Genomic DNA, 27,153 nt, shown 5'->3' with positions numbered 1-27,153 from the left:
AATGAGCATTATCTCTTCTTCACTTGCCGCGAGTGCCGTCGTTCCTTTCCGGTCCTGCCCTCGCCGATCCGGACCTCTCCGGTCCGTGGCTCCTCGGTATGCACCGTTTCTCTCCGGTGACTTCTTCGAATCGGTGTCGTCGGCTCCGTTGTCCTTTCGGTAATGCCGACAATTCTTCCGGAAGTGCCCCGGCTTCCCATAGTGGAAGCATGTGGGTCTTCCTCTTGACTGCGACCGGGTCCCCGACTTCTCCCGTCTTTGCGGACTCCGGTTCCATTGTCTTCCCCGTTCCGATTCGGTAAGCAGCGCCTTCGAGTCGGAGGCCGGTTCTTTATCTCTCCGACGCGCTTCTTCGTTCAAAATGCTTGTCTTTACCGTTTGTAGAGACAAGTTATCTTCGGTGCAGGAGGTGCTAAGAGTCACCACCAAGTTCTCCCAGCTTTCCGGCAATGTACACATCAGAATGATGGCTTGCATTGCATCCTCCAACGGGAACTTGATCGCCGCAAGCTGGTTCACGAATCCCATGAACGTGCTTACGTGTTCCACCATGCTCTCGCCGTCCCGGTACTTGAGGTTCACTATCTTTCTCATCAGGGAGGTCCGGTTCAACGCATTCTTCCTCTCGTAGAGGCCCGACAGCTTCCGCCACATCTCATATGCGTTGGTGTCGTTCGCCACGTGTTGTAGAACGCTCACGTCGACGTATTGCCGAATGGTTGCAACGGCTTTCCGGTTCAGAAGCCTCCATTCCGTCTCAAGTACCCCCTTGGGTATTTCCGACCTGTCGATCGGTTCATACAGGTCCCGAACAATGAGCAGATCCTCCATCTTTATCTTCCAGTCGGCGTAGTTCTGCGCATTCAGCACCATCATCCCCGGCTGCCCGCTGCTGCCGCCTTCCATTTTCTGTGTTACCGTCGCTCTGATACCACTTTGTTGAACAACAGTGCTCGGCCACAACCGAGGAACAGGATCGATTCACAGAAAACGGGAAATACACGAAATGCACGAAGACAATAGAGAGAAGAGTACACAGGATGTTTTACGTGGAAAACCCTAAATGGGAAAAACCACGGGAGTCCTCAAACTCCAACTATCACTATACACAGAGATGTACAATGGTGAAGCTACAAGGCAACAACCTTGAGCTCACTGCCTTCGCCACAGGCGGCGGTATTACACAGAGGCGTCGACCTCTTCCTTCCTCTCTCTCTCTCTCTCTCTCTCGGCTGCTCTCACTTTGCTCTCTCTCGGCTGAAAACATAAAAATGAGCAACAACTACAAACTGTTTGCCCTAAGTCATATTTATACACATATGACTTTCGGGCTATTTACAAATATAGCCTCAAGGGCCCTTGGCAAACATATTCACAAATATGTCCCCCGCATCCGGATCTCTCTCCGGGTACATTCGTCATCCGGCTCCGTAACCGGGGTCTTCATCATCCGGATCCGTATCCGGGTACTCTTCATCCGGCTTCATGCCGGGTACTCTTCATCATCCGGTTCCGTAACCGCAACCGGGCTTGCCGTCATTCATCTCCGGACATCCCATCCGGAGGGACCGAAATCCCAACATAAACTAACTTGTCATTGCAAGAATATAGGAAAGTGGGATCTTCTAGTTGTTCTATTTTGAACATAGCTTCAAAAGGACATTCTTAGACTTTTGTATACATCTTAAACCCCATTTTAGTTCACCACGACGGTAATCCTTTAGTGAGCCCAAACTATGAGTCCATAGTTTTTGGGTAAAAGAAGGATAATGCCTCTATCAAGAAATATGGAGAAGTCTTTGAGGGTATCCTTTTATGGAATACTCAATTCAACATGTGAATTTATGTCATTGTTGTTTAGTAGAATATCCTTTTGTTCTTGGTCTACAATTTCATGAAGAGTGGTTAGATATTGTTTAGTCATCTTCTCCTCCCCAGGATTTAAAAATATGACTACTTTTGCATCATATTACACCATCCTCTTGAGTACCGCATTCAACCGTCCTTCATTTCTTCAACACTTTCTCAACAACGAATATGTTATCCTCAACAACAAAGAACTAGCCACGTTGGTTATCTATGGAAATCTCTCTCTCTCTCTCTCTCTCTCTCTCTCTCTCTCTCTCGTATGTATGTATGTATGTATATGTGTGTGTGTATGCATATATGTAAGCATGTATCAATGTAAATAGGACCAACCTCATAATTCCATTTTTGTCTCACCTCTAAAATATGAAACAAAGATATCACTTCTCATTAGGATGGAGGCTAGGATTTGGTGAATTCTAATTTCAAATTAAGCTAAAATGGCTATATTTATTGTCATATCGAATATGCCTTTAAACTCTCCCTCTCACTCTCTCTAAATTGACACACTTTTTGTAATGGGGAGGTAATGGGGAGTGTGGATGCCCAAGTAGTGCATGCCCACGGAGAAGCCTCTGACACAAGTGATACATTCAAGGTCGTGATGGTTCACAAATTATGATATTCGTTGAATGCATCAAGTTTCATTCCTTTCTTGATCATTGCTATGAGTGAATGTACCCATTATTGAGATTCATTTATTATAAATTGCATGGACACAAGAAGTTCATGACAATAGTCATAAAGCCATGCATGGGGAGCCGAGTGCTAGCGACACCCCCATGAAACCTACATCGGTCTTATCCCATGAAGGGGAGCTTTCAGGAGGGGACAAGAAAGTAATTCGACATATTGGCCTTGCGCCAAATGACATGGCACACAACGTAAACATATAAAGCATTCCTTCCACAATATACATCGTAAGGGCCGATGGGTTCAGACCTTCTTAATCAATGAGAACTAGCTATGCCCCATGAAACCTATATCGGTCTTATCCCACGAAGGGGAGATTTCAATGGGGGACAAGAAAGTGATTCGACATACTGGCCTTGCGCCAAATGACATGGCGCACCAGGTAAACATATAAAGCATTCCTTCCACCATATACATAGCAAGGCCGATGGGTTCAAACCCTTCTTAATCAATGTGTGGGCCCAAGTTTAGTTAGGGTTTTCGGGTTTCAATTAGAATGAATTCGCAGGGCGAACATATCGTGTCGAGGAAACCACCTCCTCATTACTATTGACTGCTCCTCCTATCATATTCATGTCAAAAGGATTAGTTCAAGTGAAGTGTAGGTTTTGCAAATGTCTAAAAATGGCATACATTTCTTACCTCATTTAGTAGCCCGCCTTTTTCTGGCAAAACGAAAGTAAACTATATAAATTCGAAAGCTTCTTTCTTTCTCTCTGACTGCATGTTCAGAAGAAGTATAGCTGTTAAACACCAATGGAAGCTTGCTAAGGTTTCGTCGGGGTAAACAGATAACTACTACCAGCTATTGCAGAGGCAACGTCTGACCTGAGAAAGATGCATTCCATTCTCCAGAAGTCCAGCTCCATGAGGCTGGAAACCCATAGCCGTCTCATTCCCAGAGGTTCGCCTTTGATCGGATCATCATCATCGATCCTGAAATTAGAGAATCAGAACAAGGTGGAACCTCCAACGAAGTCTGATTTCAAAGCCAGCGAAAGCTTAACGCAGCTCAAACTCACCGCAGGTGATGTCATTTCTCATTCTAAATATATCAATGGATCCTTGTTTGTTTTCTAACTCCACATATAATGGATTCTTCTTTGTTTCCTCGCTCCAAATATAACGGATGCTGTCTATTTTTCATCTGTATTGTTTGTGTGACAGAGAAAATGATTCAAGAACAAGCATCTGTCAAAACTGATCTCCACGTTGCTGTACATATGCGCTGCTATGCGTTTTGCTGAATTGTTTTTAGAGTAAGTACCTGCAAAATTTGCGATATCTGATTCTGGATAGGGACAATCTGCAGTATTCGAAGCTTGATAAATCGGAAAGGGAAGTTCGATTGCTAGAGTCTGCTCTTCAAGAAACGAGAAACGAAAATTCTGTGCTTAGAATCAAGCAAGAGGAAGCAATGAAGCTCTGGGATGGTTTGGAATACAAGTTCTCTTCTTCAAAGACATATTGCGATCAACTGATGGACACACTTCAACAGTTGGCACACCAAGTTGGAGAAGGTTTATCCGAGACTCAAGATCTGATTCGTGATAGCATATTACATCTCTAGTAGACGTTTACCGTGCATACAGATATAAGGGATGGAATCTGATGCAGCTGAACAAGCTAAACAGATATTAGAAGAAAAGCTTGCGGAAAGATTGAAGTTTCATCAAGACATTAGAATCCAGATGGACGAATTGTCTGCAAAGAAAGATAACGCTGAAAGAATTACTGCGGATTGTAAGACATATTTCATTCCGCAGTAGCTCTTGAAAATTTAGGAGAATCAGCTGGTTATTCGCTGCCTAGACTAGTTCAGAATATCGAACCAGGAATTCATATTAATTTACCTTACATGTAAACATCGACCTGTGAAGGGGAAAACAAGTATGCAGATTTAAAAAAGCTACATGAGCAATCATTGCAATCTCTGGCGCAAGAAATTGATAGAGTTCGCCAGCTTCAAGCTGAAAAAAGTATGCATTTTGAATCTTATACATTTGGATTCTGCTAATCTTAAACGTAGCTTTTTCAGGGATTTTGAATTCATTGCTCCGCTCTCAATTTAACTGCAGCGGATCGCGAAATCAATTTAACAACTCTTAATACTGTTGTTCAACAAGAAAGAGAGAAATTTACATCAACTCAAAATCAACTTGATAAAGCTCAAAAGGAAGTTGAGCAGAATGTGATTCGTTTACGAGAACTTAATGAAATCAAGGAGAATCTGGTATGGGACCATTTCTGCGTTGTATAATAGTACTGTCAGTTTTACGTTTTTTCATGAACAAGAGATACTCGATCCTTTCAGACTAAAGCTAGATATCAACTAGAACTTCAAGTTGAGACACTAGATACAAAGCTCGCTGGCGAATTAGTAAAAAACACTGAGCTGAAAGAAAACATAGAGCGGATGGCTGTGAAAGTGAAAGATCTAGAGGAAGGTAATGGTCTTGCAATGGAAAATATTGGAAAGCTCTTGACTGAGATAGCAGGCTCCAAAGAATGGATGCAAGAAGAAAGAAATGCTAAGGAGAATGCGTGGAAGGAACTGAAGGATCTTCAACTAGAATATCAGAGGCTCAACGGTGTTAAAGTCGATCTAGACAGACAAGTGGAAGGTGAAAATATCAGTATATCGAGGAAGACATCTTTAGTTCAGACATTGTAACTCTAATTTTAAGAATCAGATAGAAATAAAGTATCCTGTAGATTAGATTTGACCAGTTTCATAAGAATCAAATGGAAACTAAGCATTCATAGTGTCCTTTAAAATGAAACATTCCTTTCCTATGACAGAGGCTGAAAGGAAAATGCAATCTCTTAGTGAACGTCATGGAATAACTCAAAGGGAAAGCTCTCTAGCATTAGAAAATTTGAGGAATGAACTGCAGAGTGCTCAACAGAAGATCAGTGAACTGTCCAAAGTAAAACATGAAATGGAGCACCGTTATGAGAACTTACAAGAGGACGTGTCATCCTTAACTCAGAATCTTGAGGATTTGGCGAGAGTAAAGGTAATTTCAAGCAATTGAAGAAACCGTTGAATGTTTTCCAGTCATGATTGATGTAGAAACGATTGAATTGTGCATAATGTATTGCTACTTATGTCAATTTCTTCCTTGTGTGAACTTTCAGGAGAATCTAACCGGAGAAAACTGTGCTCTGAGGGCTGAAATAGACAGTGTTAACGGGAATCTGCAAAGTTTAATCCAGGAAAAACTAGATGAGCTTGCCAAGCTTAACAGCAAAATTCTAGCCGATGCAGAATTACTTGTGCAACTTGAGAAAGAAAAGTTTGATCTCCAAGCTGCGTGCTCGGATAAAGATCAGATAATAGCGGGTTTGACGGAAGAACAAAAGCGTCTGACAGATCGTTGTACAGAGGTCCAAGAAGAACATGCGATTTGAACCTATGAATTGAAATATAACAATATACGTAGAGGACTAGAGGCGAAGCCTGTGAAAATTTGAATGTTTTAATCAACAGAATTTCAAATAATAAATTTGCAGGCGCTAGAACAAAAGACGTCGGCTGAACGGTTGGCGCATGACATTCGTAAACATGTGGAAACACAGTTGGAAGCAAAACAGATGGAGTTAAATAAACATATCAGAGAAATCAGTGAAAGGAACGATCAGGTTTGATGCATCGTAACTATTGGTGGAAGGGATATTTTAATTCTATCAGCTTATAATGTAGCTTCCTTTTTCAGGAAATGACAGATATGAGAAAGAAATATGAAAATGAAACGAAAGAAGCGATAAAGAAGGAAGAACAGAAGGTTAATGTTAGAGATTCAAAGTTATTTCTAGTTTAAGCGGACTAGATTATTCTATAACGTAAGTACACAAGTAATAACTTGCTCTTATTGATCAGGCAAAGCTTATGCTTGAAGCAGCGAAAGAAGAGTGCGATTCCAAAATTAAGGTGGCTGCCCTCGAAAATCAAAATGCTCAGAACGAAGGACATGAGGCAAAGGTATTCCATATTGCATGTTAGACTAGTCAGGAGAATGGAAATGTATGTTATATTCTTGTTTCATAGGTAAATCAAGTAATTTTTAATATTTTTGTTTCCAGTTGAAGGAAATGATGCTCATTCACGCGGCTGAAATAAACAAGATTCAATTTCAGTATGAAGACGCAGTAAACAAGAATAATGAGTTAATCCAACAATTAGAAATGGTAATAGAAAAACCAACTCAATGAATTGGATCCTGTGATGTCGAAAAGTTTTTTCTGGGGAGAATTTGAGATATAACTTTTACTTATATGCAGGAGAAAACTAAATGGATGCAAGAATCAGAGATGAAAACCAAGGAGATGCAAACAAAGTTCAGTGATGAGATAAAAAAACTAAAAATTGGCAAATTGTCTAATAGTTCTAAGGTAAATTCTTGTTAGACACATGTTTTGGAACCCTACATGAAGTCATTTAGGTAAATATATACTTTCTCACTGTTGAGACTGATGAGAAGGCATCAAAATTGGAGAGTCAGTTGTGTGCTTTGGAAGACCAGCTTAAGGAAGAAAAGTTAAAGAGAGAAGAAGAACTTAAAATCTCGTCAAGCAAAGTAGGCTTTCAAAATACGATTTATTCCATGCCTTCTTGGTTCATCTTCAATTTCCCTATAACGTGTGTAATATTCCTATAACCAGTATGAACAGGCTGTCAGTAAATTTGAATCAGATCGTAAAAAGCTGGAAGAGAGCCATCAACAGGCAATTGTGGAAATTCGGGTTTCTTTGCAAAAAGAAGTGGACGAGGTATTTCATAAATCTAATTTGCCTCAGGCATTGCTTCTTCTAAGGTTACGGTGTCAAAACCCTGGTTGAATTCGTTCTAATTTGTTCAGTACAAAAGGAAGGCTACACTCTGGGAGTCGAAGTGTAAAATCTTAGAGGCAAAGAACAGATGTGGTCTTCAGGTGAGTAAAGCTATACCAATAAGAGGATTTAGTATTTGATGTAGGATAACGTTTAATGTTCCAGGTAGAGATCGAGAGCCAGATCGAATCTAATATCTAATTGCATTGATACTGTAGGAATGTTCTGTCACTCCTCTTAATCAAAACTTCTCTAGTGGTGCTGCTAAGGCTTGTAATTTAAGCGGTGGGAAGAAAATCGATCAGGTGGGGTCTTCGCAAATGAAACAAAAGATCCAAATATAGAAGTATAATCCAAATAATTAAAAAAATGTCATGGACTTCAGCAATTTGTGATTTTGAAGTTAGAGTTTCTTTTGAGTTTCTAGCCTTCGCTAGGAGAGGAAACGCCAATGATCACTGAGAAAGGCAGATGTGATAGTGCGAACCTTCCAACGCATAGCAAGACTGTAAGATTTTTGAACTTCTGCCTACGAATAGAATATTTTCAAAAGTTCCTAACCTTGCGCTTTCGAAGAGAGTCACACAATTTGTGATGTATAAAGATACATCACGAGCATGAAATTGCACCAAGAGAAGAATAATTGCGTTGAAATTTTCTTACGCTTTCAATAAACATCTCACAATATGTATAATTCATAGGTCACACATCATGAGTATGAAGTTGCTACAAGTGATGGAAGGAAAACAATCAGACGTAAGAGGACAAAAAGCACAGTAATGTTCGAGGTAAGAAAGGAAGAAGACGGTTGAAGAATGCGTGTTTGAGTTATGCATTCTAGTTACCGATAACGCAAGTGATTATTTTATTTCATGCAGAGCCAACCAGGACTGGATAGTAAAAGAATGGGAAGCAGAAAGAGTGTAAGGCTTTCATCTACTAGTGAGCATCGAAAGGTAACACCTACATTAAGACGTTTAAAGCTAATTAAGAGTTCTTAAAAATGGGAAAGAGAGTATGCAAATAATTTCTGACAGGTTAAGCCATCACGAACTTATACAAATAGCATGGGTGACCTATTTGGTGGCAAATCACTGGATCCTTATGCTGACGATCCCTATGCATTTGCTTGAAAATAAGAATGGTGAATCCTAACATCATCACGTCTTAAGATACCATCTTAGCAAAGTTTAGGAGTTTTTCATATCTCCATTCAGGCAAAATTATAAATCATATTGAAAATATTTGAATATTTGTATATGACAGGAGCTCTATGATGAAAAGCATGAACTTAGATCGGAACAGTTTCGATAGCAAAGTCATTTTTATCTGACGATGGTCGAAAGCCCCTCTTATTTCCTTAAACCAATTCGGCCAGCATCAAGGTTAAAGTAAAGAGTTGATCTGCAGCGAAAAACGTAGTAGAAACCTGAAGGTAATGAATGTTTAAGCATTGTCCTCAGGATCGGAGTGTTAAAATGTGGATAAACATTATACGCTCTTTTGCACAGCATAGGACACATTGCTATTGAAACCTGAAGAAAACATTGTCCGTGGCACACATCTCTTATCCGCCCTTATAAGGTTACAAAATGCCAATGCCTTAGGTCTATATTAACATATTGTTACAAACAAAGCACTTTAATTTCTCTTGCTGTCATGTATGACCTTTATGGCAATGCTCAATGAAATCTTTGTCATCTCTATTATTTGAAGGAACCATAACCAAAATCTAGAACTTGAACGTTTTTGTAGTATTTCAAATACATACATTGGAGTGTCTATAAATATAATTATGACATTAAAGGTGTGTATATTTTCTCACATCTATTATTGTTATTATCCTGTGAAGTACATTTTCATTTGTTCGTTGACCTCTTTTTAGCTATTTGTCTCCTTCTATTTTGAGAACAAATCATGGATCTACAATTAAAAACTTGTACTCGAGTAGAAAAATATACCCCTAGAGAGTATTGGAGAACAATGGAAGGCTATAGTTGGCACATGATATGTCCATAGTATAAAACAATTTATCCCAAGTCTAGCCATAGGATGGACATCTTTTAGCACCAGAACCATGGGAAATTTGAGGTCATGATATGTCCATAGTAAAGGATGGACATCTCTTAGCTCCACAACCATGGGAATTAAGTCCAAAAAAGCTCAAAATAACATGGACCCCTTGAATGGGAAAGAGGTCAGAGCACAAGATGTACTTGGGTCACGCAAATGATCCTAATGGTAAAGGATACTTATAGTAAGCCATCTCATAATAACCCCACAAACTTGGAAAATCCAGACCAAAATTTGGGGATGCTAAAAATATGGACCTCGGAATGGGTAACAATGGGATCCTAGGGAGTACTTGGGCAACTTAAAGATGACCCTTATGGTAAGGACTACTTGTAGTAAGCCAAGCATTGGAACATGGAGCCACATACACCATGCAACTCTAACAGAATGTTGTTGGGCCCATGGCCCATACAGTGGGCTCATTAAAATATCTTCTAAACCCATTTACAACAACAACAATATACATGTGGATGTTATGCATGGCCACATAGATGATATGCAAAAGAATGTAGAAACCCTTGGTAGCATGTGCCAAGTTCACGACTTTCGAACCATAATGCACCAATGATCATGGAACCATGCCACATGATGTCAATAAAGAGAACTCAACAAAGCTACAAAACATAATGATAAACTTGTAAAAGTTCAAGGAACATATTGTATTAAAAGGGGTGAAGAAAAATCTCAACATCCTAGAAATATGGAATAGCCAAAAATGGCTTGAACAAACATTGGTGAGTTAGATTTGAAAGTGAATAAATAATATGGAAAAATAAGCATGACCACGCCATTTGAAACCTTTAACAAAGTTAAAGTGACTTATAGAACTTCTATCTGCTAAAATATGTACAAGGGCCAAAGACCAAGTCTAGTGACATCAAAAGCACTTCAAAAGACCCATCATAAAGTTTGGTGAGCCTATGAAATAAGGGGTAGGTAGAAATCCAAGCTACCTAAAATTACAAGAAGATATGGAAATGTTGTCTCTTGAAGATAGTAGTAAACAAGGGCCTTGGACCAAACATGGTTGCATTTGAAAGGACTCATTATTATACATGAAGAAAGTATATTACACACATACAAGAGGTGGAGTTATGAGGGTTCGGCTGATTGGTACTTAATCCTAATCACTCCTAAACTTAAGTGAAAGATTGAGCTAGAGTTAGAGCTCTAAAAAAGATTGCGTGAAAGGAGAAAACCAATAAATGAAAAGGTGACTTTTATATCTTTTTACAATAGGGTTGGGTCTCTTTCACGTTAGAGTGGCCACTTCCCCTTTAGTTTTGGATGAGATTTACTCTATCTCCCCTTTTCTAGTGTTACTTTGAGCTTTCTATTTATTCCAGTGCTCTTATTTTTATGCTTGTTGACCCAAATGGTAGGTACTTGACATCCCCCCAACCTAATGAGACCACAATACTTGAATGCCCGATGCTCCTCTCCTCTCCCATCCAGCCTTGAACGATTTGTTGCTTGAGCCTTGCATAGTGGACACTGCACACTACACATCTTCCCCCGCCATTAATTTTTGCATACCGATGAGACACTAAGCTGCCCTCCTCTCCCATCCATGTATGTTTAGGGTTAATAATAGGGTTTAAAGTTTAAAGTTTTAAACTTTAGGTCATATTATGTACTATTAATGGTAATCACATATGTTACTATAGTAAATAGTGGGACATTTGAAACAGGTAATATGTCGCATTCTCTTTTTCATATCTTGGTGAAATGTGTAAAAATGCCTTATTTTAGCATCACGCATGCGTACGTTTCTTAAAAACCGAATTTGGAACTAAATAATTTCAAGACAAGAAAATCAATAATCCTATATTCAATCTATCAATTTTTTTATCCAATTCTTGGTTGAGGTCCAGAAATTCCATGAAGTGTATTAATCATCATTGTACATAATATGAAACTCAAACCCCACTTAATAAATGTTAAAATACATCTATAAGGGATTTGTTGAGTTTGCAGTTATGAGTTATTATTATGTCAAGAGAAATATTCCAATGACACATGACACGAGACACCTTCAAGCGAAAATAACCCAACTACAATAACTTTTCAACCTTACGAACAAATGACAAAGTATCATATAATTGTGAGTACCCCAAACTAGAATTGAGAGTAAAGACAACAGAAGCCATATTATGCATCTAAAAAGATTTGTGGAGGTTGTAGACATGAGTTACTATTATGTTGCTAGTTGGTAAAATAGAAAACATCAAAATTTGGTTAAATACAAAAAGTAACTTTGTATATTTTTAAGGAAAATGACAACTAATAAGTTTTTAGACCTTAAAGAAATCAAACACAAAAGATTTCAAAACAATTAACTTTTGTATATCATTCGATAAAATGTTGTCTAAATTTGTCACGTATCGTTGCACAAAATATACATTTAGGATTTATTTGCATAATTGTGATTACTCCTTTCATGAGAACGTTATTATAGCTAATATACAATTGTGACTCTTCCTCCTCATTTTCAAATGTACCAACCAAAGCATTGTGTTCACCTAAAACCAATGGTGTCTCCAAATTGTGTGCACTAAATCTTTTTCGCCTTCAATTTGAGACACCTTCATTTCTCTTTTATTGTGTCTATTGTTGTCTTCCTTAAACGTCCAACTTTTGTTAGTGTAAAGTCATACACAATGATATTCACCTCATTAATGTCAATGATAAATGTATTACAAATCTTTAATGCATCACCACGTCCAGCAATCCATAATCAGTGCCCTAGGTCATGGCCATCGACATGCGTAACATTTAATATCCCCACCTTGAGTTCTTGCAAGTTTCCTTGTCACCTAAGTTATGCTCATGTTGTCATCCTTGGTCCCACATAAATGTTTCTTTGTTGTGGATGGACCAAACTATGCACAATTTGATCATTTGAGATAGTGATAGTAACAAATCTAGAGAAGTTAAAGATATTCTTGATTTTCTACACCATTTCTTGCACATTTTGAAAGAGCGTTGAAAGAAAAGGACCGACGTTTAGCGAAGGCATATGGTGTAGAAGATGGTGGCACTTTGTGTTTTTCTTTAAGTTAAGTACATTTCATATTTGCAAACCGTCAACATTTAAACATTTATCGAAAAACTATCCAATTTTAGAAATGATCCTTTTGACACTTATTAAATCTCAAAAAATCAGCAAGATTTATATGCTATTTAAAACATGTGATATTGGTGTATCAAGTTTTTGAAAATTGTTTGAAATCGCAAGATTATTAAAGGAATCTACATTGTCAAGTGGAATGTGTGATCCTTCCACTTGCGAACGTGAACGTGTTATTAGTTGATTGTTGCATATTGTTGTCATTGGCATCTTCCGTTTGCTTGGCTAAATCGTGGATGTGTTTGGTCTATAATACATCTTCTAAGTCCACAAGCTCCCTTGCTTCTTCATCTATAGGTTCTAAATTTGGTTCTCTAGAAGTCATTTGGAACATCTCAGTTTCATTGATATGATTGCCCCAACTTCTTGGTCTTGATTGGGACAATCCCAGATACCATCGATCCTCATTTTAATAAAGTTCACTTGTTTAGGGGGTACTTCTCCAATGCCACACAATTCCTGAACATCTTTAATGCACATGATGTTATAGTACTTGATAGAAGAATGGAATTGCCCATGTCAAGAAAACTTAATCTAAGACTAAAGTTAAATTAATTTAATGTGATTAAACTTATAGTATATACCTATCTCGGGAAAAAAAATCTAAAACCCAATCATACGGATTTGAAAAGAGCTCGATGAGGCGATTCATTAGACTTTGAGGTTTTTGGTAGGGGTTGACTAGACTCTTATCGCCAAATGCATGGCGAAGCTTCTTTGTCACAATTGGAGACATGATATAATTCACAACATTTCATTCATTCGCGTGTGCCCAAGCCTTCTTCTTCATGATTGCATCGTAATACCCCACACAGAGATGTTCAACAACACTCACCATCTGATTTCCCAAGCTATTTGTTATATTTGTTTTAATCCTATTTATATCATACAATAGTTTTATAAATGGATTTCATAAAATATTAAGTGCATTTGTAATTGTGTATTAAAACAACTTGTAGCTTACCAATGCATATGTTCTGTTGAATGACATCTCGACTTCAAAGCCGTAGTAATGGATAATGACTAACCCATTCTATGAAATATTATGATCCTCCATAATGGTGCTAGGGTCAACTCTGAAAAGTCTTTTACCATCTTTTCTATTTGGGGATACTTGTAAGGCACACCATCATATGTTGATCCCGTGATTTAGAATCCATACGGTATTTCAACAATAAGTAACGTATAATGACTCTTTGGTAATATGTCAAGCATATTAACCACATCCCCATTATATACATGGTCGAAAAGGATAGGCTCTATGTAGAAAACTATTTACCGTATTCGAGTCCTCTGACACGCCTTCATTATTGTCACCCACTTTCTTTGATCGGGGCGGTTTCTGCATTTATCAATTTAGTAAGAAATTATCATGAAAATCAAAACAATTAAAACTGTAAACACACATACCTATTCTCTAAATACTATGAAGAACTCTTCCAGAGCCTTATATGATAATGTTGTTGGGCATGCTTGTTCAACTTCTTCCCATGTTGGCAGGTACAATTTCATCATTATAAACTCCTGGATCTTCATGTATACTTTATGGCCAAAAATCGAATAAAAACAAAGGTCCATATTCATAGCAAATGAAGAAGCCATTCAAAGAAAAACCTATCATAATAAAAAAACACTTGCTTTTGGAATTCAGTAACCATCTCATCTAAGTTGAACTCCTTGGCAACCACTCGAGAAAGTACAAATATTAATAATCTATCGTCTTTAATGCCCTGCAATGACTGCCAAGGGAGGAGCTTCAAATCTTCGGCCAAATCTTCAATAACCAAGTCACTTTTACGCATCTTTGACTTCATCTCAACTTGTGGGTCTAACTTTGGCTTTTTTTACCGTTGACCCTTCAACATGTTCGCATTCACAAGTGGAAGGATTGCGTATTCCACTTTAGATTCTTTCTACAATGATGTAAATTTAGGTGATGTACAAAAACTAGATACACAGTATCACATGTTATTCAATCTAGTTCAAGTTTTTGATATTTACTTTAACCACGAAGAGAGATGTTTGCTAGCTGTAGAATGAATATTTATAAACTTGGAGTTACTCAAAACGAAATGAACTTAAATCGAGCATTAACTCAAATGAGAATGTATTTGGAGAAGTTGGTTGAGATTTACACAAAAGATGTTTTGAGAACATTTTATGAGTGGAAGATATGGATAATCAAATGCGATTAATAGTTCCACCTGGCAAAGGTTTCTGCAATTGAGACATCTTAAATTTGTGCCATTGTCCATTAATTTGGTATACATTTTTGAAAAAGGATAGTTCATGATTGTTGAGAGACAAGCTCAACATTCAGTGCATAATCGGGTGCGTAACATTGTTCATAAACTGGGTGCGTAAAACCATGCGCATAATAGGTCGTAGGTACGTAAACCGCGAGGCCGTTGGAAAGATATTGCACGTAGGAATATATTTTGGGAGTGTATGTTATCGCTAGGGTTGGCCAATGGCCTAACACAGGGTGTCCCCTTGAGACACTTCACCAAAGGGTGTTGCGGTGAGATAAACTTAGACCGAACTATTAATGAAACCCTAATTGGTTACTAATCGAAAAGATCATTAGTCACAATACACGCGTAAGATGAATTACACTTAGCACAGAACGGTAATTAACAAGGATTAAGATACAGAACAACAACACTCTATTAATTATCCGCTAATGATTACAATCTAACCGGGCCCTTTTATAGGTCTCCGACTTTAGGTACAAACCGGTGCCAACCGACAACCGGCTACGAACCGGTCCAGATCTGGATCGGCATACCGATTCCGGGTCCGTCCGTTCGCTTCTCAAAATCATAATAATTCTATATTATAAATAATCAGCTCCCAGTTATTAATTATCCCTCTTTCCCCATTCTGGACTTCCCTTGTCGGTTAGCTAACACATGGCACACCTGTGGGACAGTACCTTGTACGTCGAATCCCATGATCCAGCCTTCATTCTTCCTCTAAAATGTCCAGAATGCTTTGATCTAAGGGTTCCAATGGTTCCTCAGGAAGTTGTTCAGTCGTCTGTTGCTGTTGTTGTTCCTCCTCCTGTTGTTGCCCCGACTTCTGTTGTTCCTGCGGTTGTGGCTGCTCGTGTTGTTGCTCCGGCTCTAGCTGTGGCTGCTTCACTTCAGTTTCCTGCGGCTCTATTTGTCTTACCAGCTCTTCCTCCTTTTCTAGCTCTATTGGTTTTGGCGTCTCCTAGTGTTGTTGTCCGGCGTGCACTGCTTCTTACGAATGACCTTCCTTTAGTGGCTCCTCCTGTTGCTGGTTTTCGGTGTGCCGGTTTCCATCCTTCGGTTGCGCCTCCGGAGTTATGTTTGTCTTTTCCTCTTGAGTTCCAGACGGCTGGCTTTCCCCCGTTCCGGCTTCCTTCAGCGCCTGCTCCGAAGACGACTCTTCATCACTGATGTTGATCGTCGCAGTTCTTCATGCCATCGTCGTTCTCGTTCATACCGCTCTAGCTTGAGTTGTGTATCCAGCTGGTCATCGTCCAACTACTCCACCAATCGCCTCACCGCCGCCAAGTGGTCCCCAACTAATGATAGGAAGTCGTCCGACAATTCCTCCCTTATGGCAACAATGTTTTCCTCGTCTAATTTATAGAAATCGTCGTCGTCCTTCTGTTGGTTCTCCGCATCCGATCGTGGCAATTGTAACTCAGCCGCCTGCTTCGCCCATTGAGACCACCATTGAGCTGAATTTTCTTCTACCAGTCTTTTCTTTCGGTCTCTCCATGCCAGTACAATATCCCGGATCCACCCCGGCCCCATCTTCGACTTGTTCTCCGCGGCCTATTTTTCGTCCTTCAATTGTTTGATCAGGCTCGCGGTTGCCACTTCTTGGCTTTTGTAGTGCATGAGCTGGGTCTGATAGGTTGTCTGAACTTTGTTCAGAGCCATTATCGCGCGCTCCGTTGCCTTCGAGTGCTGTCAGGTCAGGTCTACCCGTTCTTTCGCCGCTTCTGCCAGTTGTTTTGCTACTTCAACCCCCTTCGATTGTTCCTCTACCAAAACCGCCACGGTTCGGTTAACTTCCTCTTGAACTTCCTATAACTTCTCCTGCTGCAAATCACTTTCGGTGATCAATTTCTTGTGCTCCGCATCCAAGTGTTGGTGATCCCAGTGCAACCGATCAAAGTCCTTTGTTTTCTGGTTCAGCCGTTGGTTGATCAGACGGCGAGCACAATCTTCCTGATTCTTTTGTTGCCGAAGTTCTTCCTTGAGTCGCTCGATCTCTACTTCAGCCGAGCGCCGGAGTTTGTCCTTTTCTTGCAGAGTCTTTCTTTTTCTTCCTTCAGCCGGTCATATACTTGATGACCTTTTCTCAAGCTTTCCTCTGCTCAACGGAGGTTGTCGGCCATCTTCCTTTGTTCCTCCTCCGCCGCTTTTTTCTATTAGGAAATAGGTCCCTCCGGATGAGAAGCGAGAAGAACAACGTTGATGAGCAAACTCGGATGTGGTGTACCCGGCAACGGAAGACCCGGTGAGAACCAGATGTGGAGTACCCGGCAACGGAAGACCCGGTGAGAACCAGATGTGGAGTACCTGGCTACGGAAGACCCGGTGAGAACCAGATGATGAGTACCCGGCAAGAGCCGGATGGTGAAGGCCCGGTGAGAAGTGCTCACCAGATGAAGGGACATATTCGTAAATACGTTTTCTGAGAGTCCATCGGGGCGATATTTGTAAATAGCCGAAAAATCATATTAGTATAAATATGACTTAGGGCAAACTTAGTGGTATTGTAGTTGTCTTTCTTGTTGGTGCAAGACTTGAGTGCGTAATTGTGTACAAAGAGAGAGAGAGAGAGAGAGGAAGAGGTCGTTGCCTCTGTTGTAACCGCCGCCTGTGGCGAAGATAGCAAGCTCGAGGTCGTTGCCTCGGTGCTTTACTATTGTACATTATGATATAGTGATAGTTTGTAGTCTGTGGGCTGCCATGGTTTTTCCCTAGTTTGGGTTTTCCACGTTAACATCTTGTGTACTCTTCTCTCTATTGTACTCTTCCACGTTAACATCTTGAGCTCTGGGAGAAGATCGGCATTATGTTTCAAAACAAAAATGTTGTTAATCAGGTTTCGGTATTTCGGAAGCTAGTAAGACTCCAGTACCAAGATGGCTCCAGCATGGCGGAGCACATGAATGCCTTCCAGGGGCTGATCCACCAGGCAACATCATTGGAAGTACCTCTCGCCGATGAGGTACTAGCACTACTCCTGCTCGGTTCCCTCCCAGATAGCTGGGAGACGTTGGTTGTCACTTTGGGCAACGCTGGGCCGGAAGGGAAACGGTTATCCCTGGCAAGAGTGAAGTCGAGCTTGCTAGATGAGGAGGCGCGTCGGAAAGACAAGGATACGAACTCTGACTCCAAAGCGCTCATTACCGAATCGGAACGCGGAAGACAAAGGAACCGTAGTCCCCAGAACCGGGATAAGTCGAGGATACGGTCAAAGTCAAGGGGGAGGCCTACCTGCTTCTATTGCTGAAAGCCGAGACACTTCCAGAAAAACTGTCGGCACTTCCGAAAAGACAAGGAAACCGACGGCAACGATTCGAAGCAGACATCGAACCGGAACGGTGTCGCGTTGTTACGCGCGTGCATGGAGAACAAGGTGGGACCACTGGGGTCTTGGACCGAGGAATAGGTGAGGAGAGAGAGAGAGAGAGAGAGAGAGAGAGAGAGAGAGAGAGACGCTCACTCACGTATAGACAAAGAAGCGCACGGGGACGCGACACAACAACACAGGAGACACGAGATGAGAACACTAGAGTATGTATGCAGACGACTCGAACGGTTACAGCCGATCAGGTCGGCGAGGTGGATGCTGACGCCTGATCACCCACGCACACAGGAGAGCAAGATGGAGATTCTGCCGGAAGCACACGGGCGTTTCACGGAGCAGAATCAGCCTCCTGAGAACCTGCGCAAAAGAAAGCTATGGGGAACGACAGAGAAGAAGAGCTCGGTCCCAGTCCGACAGCACTTCGTTCCTTCTAGCGCGCCATGCCCTTCTCTCCCCGTCTCCCTCTCTTTTATAGGTCTAGGAGGGAGGCCGTCTTACCCGTTTACATCACATTAATTCTCTGTCCTTTCGGACAGAGATACTCCTCGATTCTCCCTATAGAATATTGCTACCTAGGATCTGACCTTTGTGCCTACCTATCTACTGTACATCAAGGGGCGTGCCCACGTGTAAAGGCCGGTTCACACACGCCATACACGGTTCACGCCTGGGGACGGTTTTCTTCATGACATCCGCCCCCACCTAACCGCGCATCCACCGGTATGCGCCAAAATTGGGTTCCTACTGGAGAAAACCGGTCCTTGCTTTTATTCCTCGTTTACCGGTTCGTCCTCCGCCTCGGGCTGCTCGTCGTTGTTGTCCGTGCCCCCTAGCTCCAGCTCACCGTCGTGTCGTTTCTTGAACGCTTTGATCCTCTTCCCCGCTACCGGTATCGCCATTCTCGTACTGTCGAGCTCTGCGAGATGGTACGTCCCATTGTCGTTGGCGCCTGTTACTACGTAAGGCCCGAACCACCTCCTTGCGAACTTCCGCGTGGCCTTGTGCTGATTGTCGAGGCTGCTGTCGTAGACTAGCACCCAGTCGCCTTCCTCGATCTTCCTTGGCCGGAGCCGGTGTGTTCGGTCGAACCAGGCTTTGTTCCTTATCCTCGCTACCCGAAGTTTCTCCGCGGCTCGCTCTACGTCCTCCGGCCTCCGCTCGAGCTGTCGAATCCGCGCCACCAACAGTTCCTCCTGGCTCATCTCATCCCTCCAGTCCACCATGGCCCACGAGGAGATCGTTCGCTCTGTTGGCATGATCGGCTTCTGTCCGAACATAAGCTCTGCCTGCATGAACCCGGTTACCGAACTGTGCGTAGTCCGGTCCGCCCACAAGGCATAAGGTAGCAGCCGTGGCCAATTCCCAACTTGGCCTCCGCACGCCCGTACTAGCGCTTTGACAATCGGCCCGTGTCCGCGCTCTACCTTCCCGTTCGCCTCCGGATTGTACGTTGTGGTGAGCGAAAGTTTGACTCCTAGCCGGTCGAACAGCTCTTCGGCCTCTTCTGCGTCCAACTCACCACGGTCAGCCACGATCTTCCCTACGCACCTGTATCGACATACCACGTCCTCAATCAAAAACCGGCACACGGCTGCAGTCGTCTTGTTCTGTAGGGCTCGGCCTTCAACTTGGTTCGTTAGATCCTCCCGAGCCAGCACCAGATACCGCATCTGTCCTACCCCCATTGGCATCGTCACCAAATCCACCATCCACTTGAAGTGGACGGTTGGAGGGTAGGTCGGGTGAAGCTTGTCCCGGTGTCGGATCATGGAGTGCACCCGACAGCTTTCGCAAGTCGTCACGAACCGATGCACGTCCCGGTATAGTCCCGGCCACCAGTACTTCCCCTTTAGCTTTTCGAACGTGGCCCACATTCCACGGTGTCCAGCCCAAGGACTGTCATGGTACGCCGCCAGCAAATCCTCCTGTTCCTCCTTCTTCGCCACTACTCGGAGCGGGATGTCGTTCCTCTTCTTCGGGTGCTTCCATATGTACCCGTCCCAGAGAAAGAATCGGTACGCTTTCTTCCAAATCCGGTTGGCCTCATCCGTTGTCCATGCCGCATCCGGTGTCATTGTTTTCAGGAACCCGCCGATCTGCAGTCACTCCCCGTCGTACTTGCTATCGTCCAAATCATTAAGCGTTGGAGTGCATTCCCTGCCGGTTGTTACGTGAGCCGCCTTGAAGAAGTCCACGCCGACTTCCTCATCCTCCGAAACCATGCCGCCCTCGTCTTCGAACCTCGCCCTTGAAAGCATGTTGGCCATGGCATTGTCTTTCCCGGAAATGTGTCGTATTTCCGGATTCAGGGACTTGATGTACGCTATCCACCTGAGCATTGCCAGGTCCGGCGTCGCGCATCCGGAAACCATGCCAAGAATTGGCAGGCAGTCCGTCTCGATAATTACCTCTGCCCTGATCAGGTAGTCTTTATCGGCCTTTACCGCCGAAACGATACCCCAGAGCTCGCGTTTAACCTGGGCGTATCCTCGCTGTCGCTCGCTGAGGACCTTCACGCCGAACCGGATCGGGAAACGCATGCCGTCCTCGTCCTCTTGGTTGACGACCCATCCGATCCCGGTCGGACTCGTGTCTATCGTTACGTAAATTGGAGTGTCCTTTCCGTAGATAGCCTTTCGGAGCGCCGGAGCTGCGGCAAGCGCTTCCTTCATCTTTCGGACAGACTCTGTATGCTCATCTCTCCACTCGAATTTTCGCCCCTTTTTCAGCAACCCGTATAACGGCTCCGCGACGTGAGCGTAATGCGGGATCCATATGTGGTAGAACGCGCACGCTCCCAAGAACCTCCGAACCTCCGTGACCGAGCTACAGTCGTCCTTCATCGCGGAGATGGCTTCTACCTTAGCCGGAGACGGTTTCCGGCCGTACGACCCGCATAGGTGTCCGACGACCATGATCTCTGATTGCCCGAAGGCCGATTTTTCGCCGGAGAAGGTGAGCCCCGCGCCCTCCAACCTCTGCAGCACCTTCTCGCAGTCATCGATGTGCATCGCCATGAATTTCCAGCACTTGTCCGGTCCGATCGTCTCGTCCTTTTCCTCCACCGGGCATCCCTTGATCGGGACGTCGTCCAAAAACGGCATGGTGATGTCCGGGATACAATTCCTCAGCACATTGTTCATTGCGTTCACCATGTGAGCCACCGAGTTCGTCCCTCCTTACGGTAGGGTACACATCTGTACTAGGCCGAGAGGAGTTCGCATTGTCGTGATGTCACTGCTCTCTATGGCTAGCTGGAACTGATCGTACCCCGAGTAGAGATGGACTCTCAGAAACATATTTACGAATATGTCTCTTCATCCGGTGAGCGCTCCTCACTTGGCTTGCATCATCCGGATCTTGTCGGGCACTCGTCATTTGGTTCTCACCGGGTCTTCTATTTCCAGGTACTCCTCATCCGGTTCTCACCAGGTCTGCACCATCCGGCTCTCCGTAGTCGGGTACTCCTCATCTGGTTTGTTCATCAGTATTGTTCTTCTCACTTCCCATCCGGAGGGACTTGTTTCCTAACAAACTCCCCCTTCACTCCGGCATGGGATGTCTTACTAGTCCGATCCGCTTCCGGCATGCATCCAACTTATCGGGTATCAGTACTTTGGTCAGCATATCTGACCCGTTCTGGGCCGTGTGGATCTTCGTCAGCGCGAACTCCTGGTCATCTACTCTTTCCCGGATCCAGTGATACCTTCGCTGGATATGCTTCGTTCGGGAATGGTAGGCTGCATTCTTAGCAAGGTGGATGACACTTTGATTGTCGCAATAGAGCCAGTATTCTTCTTGCCGGATACCAAGCTCTCTGATGAAGTCCTTCATCCATAATATTTCCTTGCCGGCTTCCACAGCCGCCATGTACTCTGCCTCCGTGGTTGACAACACAACCGTCTTCTGCAGCCTCGATTGCCATGAAACAACTCCCCCTACATATGTCATTACATACCCGGATGTAGACCGGTTGGTATCCACATCACCTGACATATCCGAATCGGTAAAACCGTCAAGTTGAGGTTTACCGGAGCCGAATCAGAGACACATATTTGAGGTGCCCTTCAAGTACCGGAGTATCCATTTGACCGCATTCCAGGGCTCCTTTCCGGGATTGCTCATAAACCGGCTCATCACTCCGATTGCGAATCCTATATCCGGTCGGGTACAAACCATTGCGTACATTAAGCTCCCGACGGCAGAGGCATATGGAACCTTCATCATATCTGCCTTCTCTGCTTTCGTCTTCGGGCTTTGCTTACCGGATAACCTGTAGTTTGCCGGAAGTGTCGATCCGACCGGTTTTGCATCTGACATGTTGAACCGCTGAAGCACCTTTGTCACGTATTTCTCTTGTGACAGCCACAATTGCTTCACTGGCCGGTTCCGGATGATATGCATCCCCAACATCTGTCTTGTCGGACCCAAGTCTTTCATCGCGAAGGTTCGGTTGAGAGCTTTCTTCAGCATCCGTATTTTGGCTTGGTCCCGTCCGACGATCAACATGTCGTCCATGTACAGAAGGAGTATCAGGAAGTCGCCTCCTTCGAACTTCTTCACAAACACGCAGTGATCAACCTACGTCTTGTGGTACCCTTGATCTGTCATGAAGGAGTCGAACTTCCGGTACCATTTCCGGGGAGTTTGCTTCAGTCCGTACAGGCTCTTCTTCAACCCGGCATACCAGGTGCTCCTCCCCTATCTCCATGAATCCTTCCGGTTGCTGCATGTAGATCTCCTCTTCGAGGTCACCGTGAAGAAATGTCGTCTTCACATCCAACTGCTCTACCTCGAGGTCCATGCTTGCCGCTATACTCAACACTGTTCGGATGGACGTCATCTTTACTACCGGGGCAAATATCTCGTCGAAGTCCACGCCCTTCTTCTGCTGGAACCCCTTCACCATGATCCTGGCTTTGTATATCGGGGGGTTGTCGGCATCTCCCGGTTTCAACTTGTACACCCACTTGCTTCAGAGTGCCCACTTTCCTTTCGGCAACTCCACCAATTTGTACGTATGGTTCTCATGCAAGGAATCCATCTCATCCTACATGGCACTTAACCATTTTCGGGTGTGGGTGTCATCCTTCGCTTCTTCGAAGCTTTCTGGCTCTCCATCATTGGTCAGCAGCACATGCTCTGAGTCCGGAAATCTTTGGGGGGCCCTTCTCTCTCTGAGAGGATATCTCCGTCTTTGGGCTTCGGTAACCAGCTCCTCCATTTGATCTTCATCCGAATCCGATTCGGGGTCTTGGCCGGTTCCGGTTCTAGCTTCCTCTACTTCTTCTTCTGCCGGTTCGCTATCCTCACCGTAACCGGCTGGTTCCTCGAATGCTAACCGGTGTCTTGCCGGTTGGGTCTGCTCATTGTAGAATCGATCCTTACCGGTCGACTCGGAGTTCATTATCTTCTTCTCCGACTCCCAATCGGCGAGCATCTTGTCCTCCATGAAGATAATATCTCGACTCTGGAATACCTTCTTGTCGACCAGGTCCCACACTCGGTAGCCGAACTCATCGTCGCCGTAACCGAGGAATATGCATGGCCTCTTCGGATCTAGTTTTCCTCTCCGGTCCTTAGCTACATGCACATACGCAAGACACCCGAATACCTTCAAATGCCGATAGGACACTTCCTTACCGGTCCAGACTCTCTGTGGCGTGTCTCCGTCCAAGGGTATTGAGGGTGATCTATTTATCACATACGTCGTTGTCGATAGCGCCTCAGCCCAAAACTCCTTGGGTAGTTTTGCATGCGCCAGCATACTCCAGACCCTCTCCATTATGGTCCGGTTCATCCTCTCGGCCAGCCCGTTTAGTTCTGGCGTCTTCGGCACGGTAAATTCGAACCGGATTCCCTTCGAGCAACAATACTCCTCGAACTGCCCCCAGCATTCACCTCCGTTATCTGCTCGAACTGCCTTCAACTTCCGACCGGTTTCTCTTTCCAGTCTTGCGTGGAGCTCTTTGAAGACGGATAGCACCTAATCCTTCGTCTTCAACAGTGTGGCCCACAGTTTCCGGCTGTGGTCATCTATGAACGTCATGAAGTACTGCGATCCTGCATGTGACTTCGTGTCCACTTGACACACATCAGTATGCACCAACTCTAATGGTGCATTACGTCTCATCGGTGACCTTGTTCGGAATGAGGTTCGATTTTGGTTACCGGCCAGACAATCAGTGCACTTCTCCAAGTGCATGTTCTTCACTGGAATGAGGTTGTCATCTGCAAGCCTGTTCATCCCCTTCTCACTCATGTGACACAGCCTTTTGTGCCACAGCTCACCGGCAGTGTCGGATGCCACGTTCACTTCCTCCGGACATAACCGGGCATTCATCAGGTACAACGTGTTGACCTTCCGGGCCCAAGCCACAATCAGGCTCCCTTTGTTGAACTTCATAACACCGTTCCGGATGCTACCCGTGTAGCCTTCGTCATCTAGCCGACCAGTTGATATCAGGTTCAAACGAACCTCCGGAACGTGTCGAACATCCTTCAGCAGCAGCTTGCATCCGGTTGGCGTTGTCAACCACACGTCTCCTATGCCGACAATTCGGCATGTACCTTCATTCCCCATCCGGACACAGCCATGATCACCGGTTGAGTAGGATGAGAAGCATTTCCGGTCCGGGGTAAGGTGGAACGACGCTTCGATGTCGACCACCTAGGTCATCTCGTCGCCGGCAAGATGAGCATCAACTCTTCTTCATTTGCCGCAATTGCCGTCGTTCCCTTCCGGTTCGGTCCCCTCCGGTCTTTATCGTTCCGGAGCGGTGTTCGCTTCGAATCGGTACCGTCGGTTTCCTTGTCTTTTCGGAAGTGCCGACAATTTTTCTGGAAGTGTCCCGTCTTGCCGCAATAGAAGCAAGTAGGCCTCCCACTTGACTTTGACCGCGTCCCCGACTTTTCCCAGTTCTATGGACTACGGTTTCTTTGTCTTCCACATTCTGATTCGGTAATGAGCGCTTTGGAGTCAAAGCTCGTGTCCTTATCTTTCCGACACGCCTCCTCATCTAGCAAGCTCGACTTCACTCTTGCTAGGGATAACCGTTTCCCTTCCGGCCCGGCGTTGCCCAAGGTGACAACCAACGTCTCCCAGCTATCTGGGAGGGAACCGAGCAGGAGTAGTGCTAGTACCTCATCGGCAAGGGGTACTTCCAATGATGTTGCCTGGTGGATCAGCCCCTGGAAGGCATTCATGGGCTCCGCCATGCTGGAGCCATCTTGGTACCGGAGTCTTACTAGCTTCCGGAATACCGAAACCTTATTAACAACATTTTTGTTTTGAAACATAATGCCGATCTTCTCCTAGAGCTCATGAGCCTTGCTCTCTTCATTGAAGTTGTTGTATAGGCTCATGTCGATGAAGCACCGTATGTACGCCGTTGTCTTCATGTGCATCACCTCCCACATCGCGGCGTCAATTTTGTCCGATCTCTTGTCCTCGAACTGAACCGGCAGCCAGAGGTCTTTAACCACGAGCATGTCCCTCATCTTCGACTTCCACACCGAATAGTTGGAGCCTGTGAGCTTGAACATGCCTCCCAATGAATCGTCCATTTTCTGTTACGTTTCGCTCTGATACCACTTTGATAGGAACTGCATGCTCCCTATGCACAACGCTTGGCCACAACCGAGCTTAGAATCATACACAGAAAACGGGAAATGAAAGCACGACACAATGGAGAGAGGAGTACACAGGATGTTAGCGTGGAAAACCCAAACTAGGGAAAAACCACGGTAGCCCACAGACTGCAAACTATCACTATATGAGAATGTACAATAGTGAAGCACCGAGGCAACGACCTCGAGCTTGCTATCTTCACCACAGGCGGCGGTTACAACAGAGATACGAACTCTTCGTCTCTTTCTCTCTCTCTCTCTCTCTCTCTCTCTCTCTCTCTCTCTCTCTCTGTCTGTACACAGTTGCGCACTCTAATCTTGCGCCAACAAAAATAATAACAACATACATATCAAAGAGTTTGCCCTAAGTCATATTTATACTAATATGACTTTTCGGCTATTTACAAATATAGCCACGATGGACTGTCAGAAACATATTTACGAATATGTCTCTTCATCCGGTGAGCGCTCCTCACCGGGCCTACATCATCCGGATCTTGCCGGGCACTCGTTATCCGGTTCTCACCGGGTCTGCACCATCCGGCTCTCCGTAGCCGGGTACTCCTCATCCGGTTCTCACCGGGTCTGCACCATCCGGTTCTCCGTAGCCGGGTACTCCTCATCCGGTTCTCACCGGGTTTGCACCATCCGGCTCTCCGTAGCTGGGTACTCGTCATCCGGTTTGTTCATCAGTAATGTTCTTCTCACTTCCCATCCGGAGGAACCTGTTTCCTAACATAAACAACTCGGGATCCGGAAACTCATCCGGGACTCCATCACCGGTCTTGCCGAAATCTAACCAGCTCAGATAATCGGCAACCGCATGCTATATTCCTGGCCGGTGTTATATTTCAAACTCAAACTCTTGTAGCAACAATGTCCATCGGGCCAACTTGCCGGTGAGCGATGCCTTTGAGACCAAATATAATAGCGTTGAGTGGTCGGCATGAAATGAAAATTTCCTTCCCAATAAATTGTGCCTGAACTTGGTAACATTGTAAATCATCCCTAAGGCTTCTCTTTCTGTTGTTGAATAATTTCGTTCCGCCTGGGATAGCTTTCGGCTAGCATAATAAACCAATCGGTACCATTTCGGTTCAGTCAGGTGCATTAGTGCGCTGCCAATTGCTATGTCAGACGCATCAACAAACATGTGGAATTCTTTTGACCAGTCCGGTAGTTGCACCACCGATGCTTGTGATAGCAGTACTTTCAGTGCCCGGTAAGCCTCATCCTCCGTATTTGTCCATTGAAACGGTGTCCGGCGAACCGCGGCATGCAATAGTGTAGCAAGATCAGCCAAATACCGGAGCATCCGGCTATCCCACCGGATTTTCCCTAGAAACCGA

General features: G+C 44.2%; 1 protein-coding gene across 1 annotated transcript; it reads left to right on the top strand.

Annotated features, from left to right (window-relative positions):
• The first annotated feature begins 3,426 nt into the window (after positions 1-3,426).
• Positions 3,427-8,973, top strand: LOC147853277 (synaptonemal complex protein 1-like). The gene is made up of 23 exons (XM_087332852.1): positions 3,427-3,586; positions 3,727-3,776; positions 3,818-4,079; positions 4,177-4,302; positions 4,440-4,538; positions 4,638-4,792; positions 4,874-5,183; positions 5,362-5,579; positions 5,701-5,949; positions 6,076-6,204; positions 6,279-6,347; positions 6,443-6,544; positions 6,646-6,750; positions 6,844-6,954; positions 7,032-7,139; positions 7,225-7,332; positions 7,422-7,493; positions 7,611-7,697; positions 7,820-7,900; positions 8,094-8,180; positions 8,271-8,348; positions 8,430-8,536; positions 8,659-8,973. The coding sequence occupies exons 1-22, from the start codon at positions 3,427-3,429 to the stop codon at positions 8,523-8,525; spliced, it is 2,862 nt and encodes a 953-aa protein (XP_087188978.1). The 3' UTR covers positions 8,526-8,536; positions 8,659-8,973.
• Positions 8,974-27,153: the final 18,180 nt, after the last annotated feature.

Source organism: Azolla caroliniana, unplaced genomic scaffold (genome assembly GCF_043228905.1).
Source record: "Azolla caroliniana isolate FFs.n. ecotype wild unplaced genomic scaffold, voAzoCaro1.0.p SCAF_17, whole genome shotgun sequence".
NCBI lineage: Eukaryota > Viridiplantae > Streptophyta > Polypodiopsida > Salviniales > Salviniaceae > Azolla > Azolla caroliniana.
Note: the sequence above shows the minus strand (reverse complement) of the source record. Positions and strands in the feature narration are given on the sequence as shown.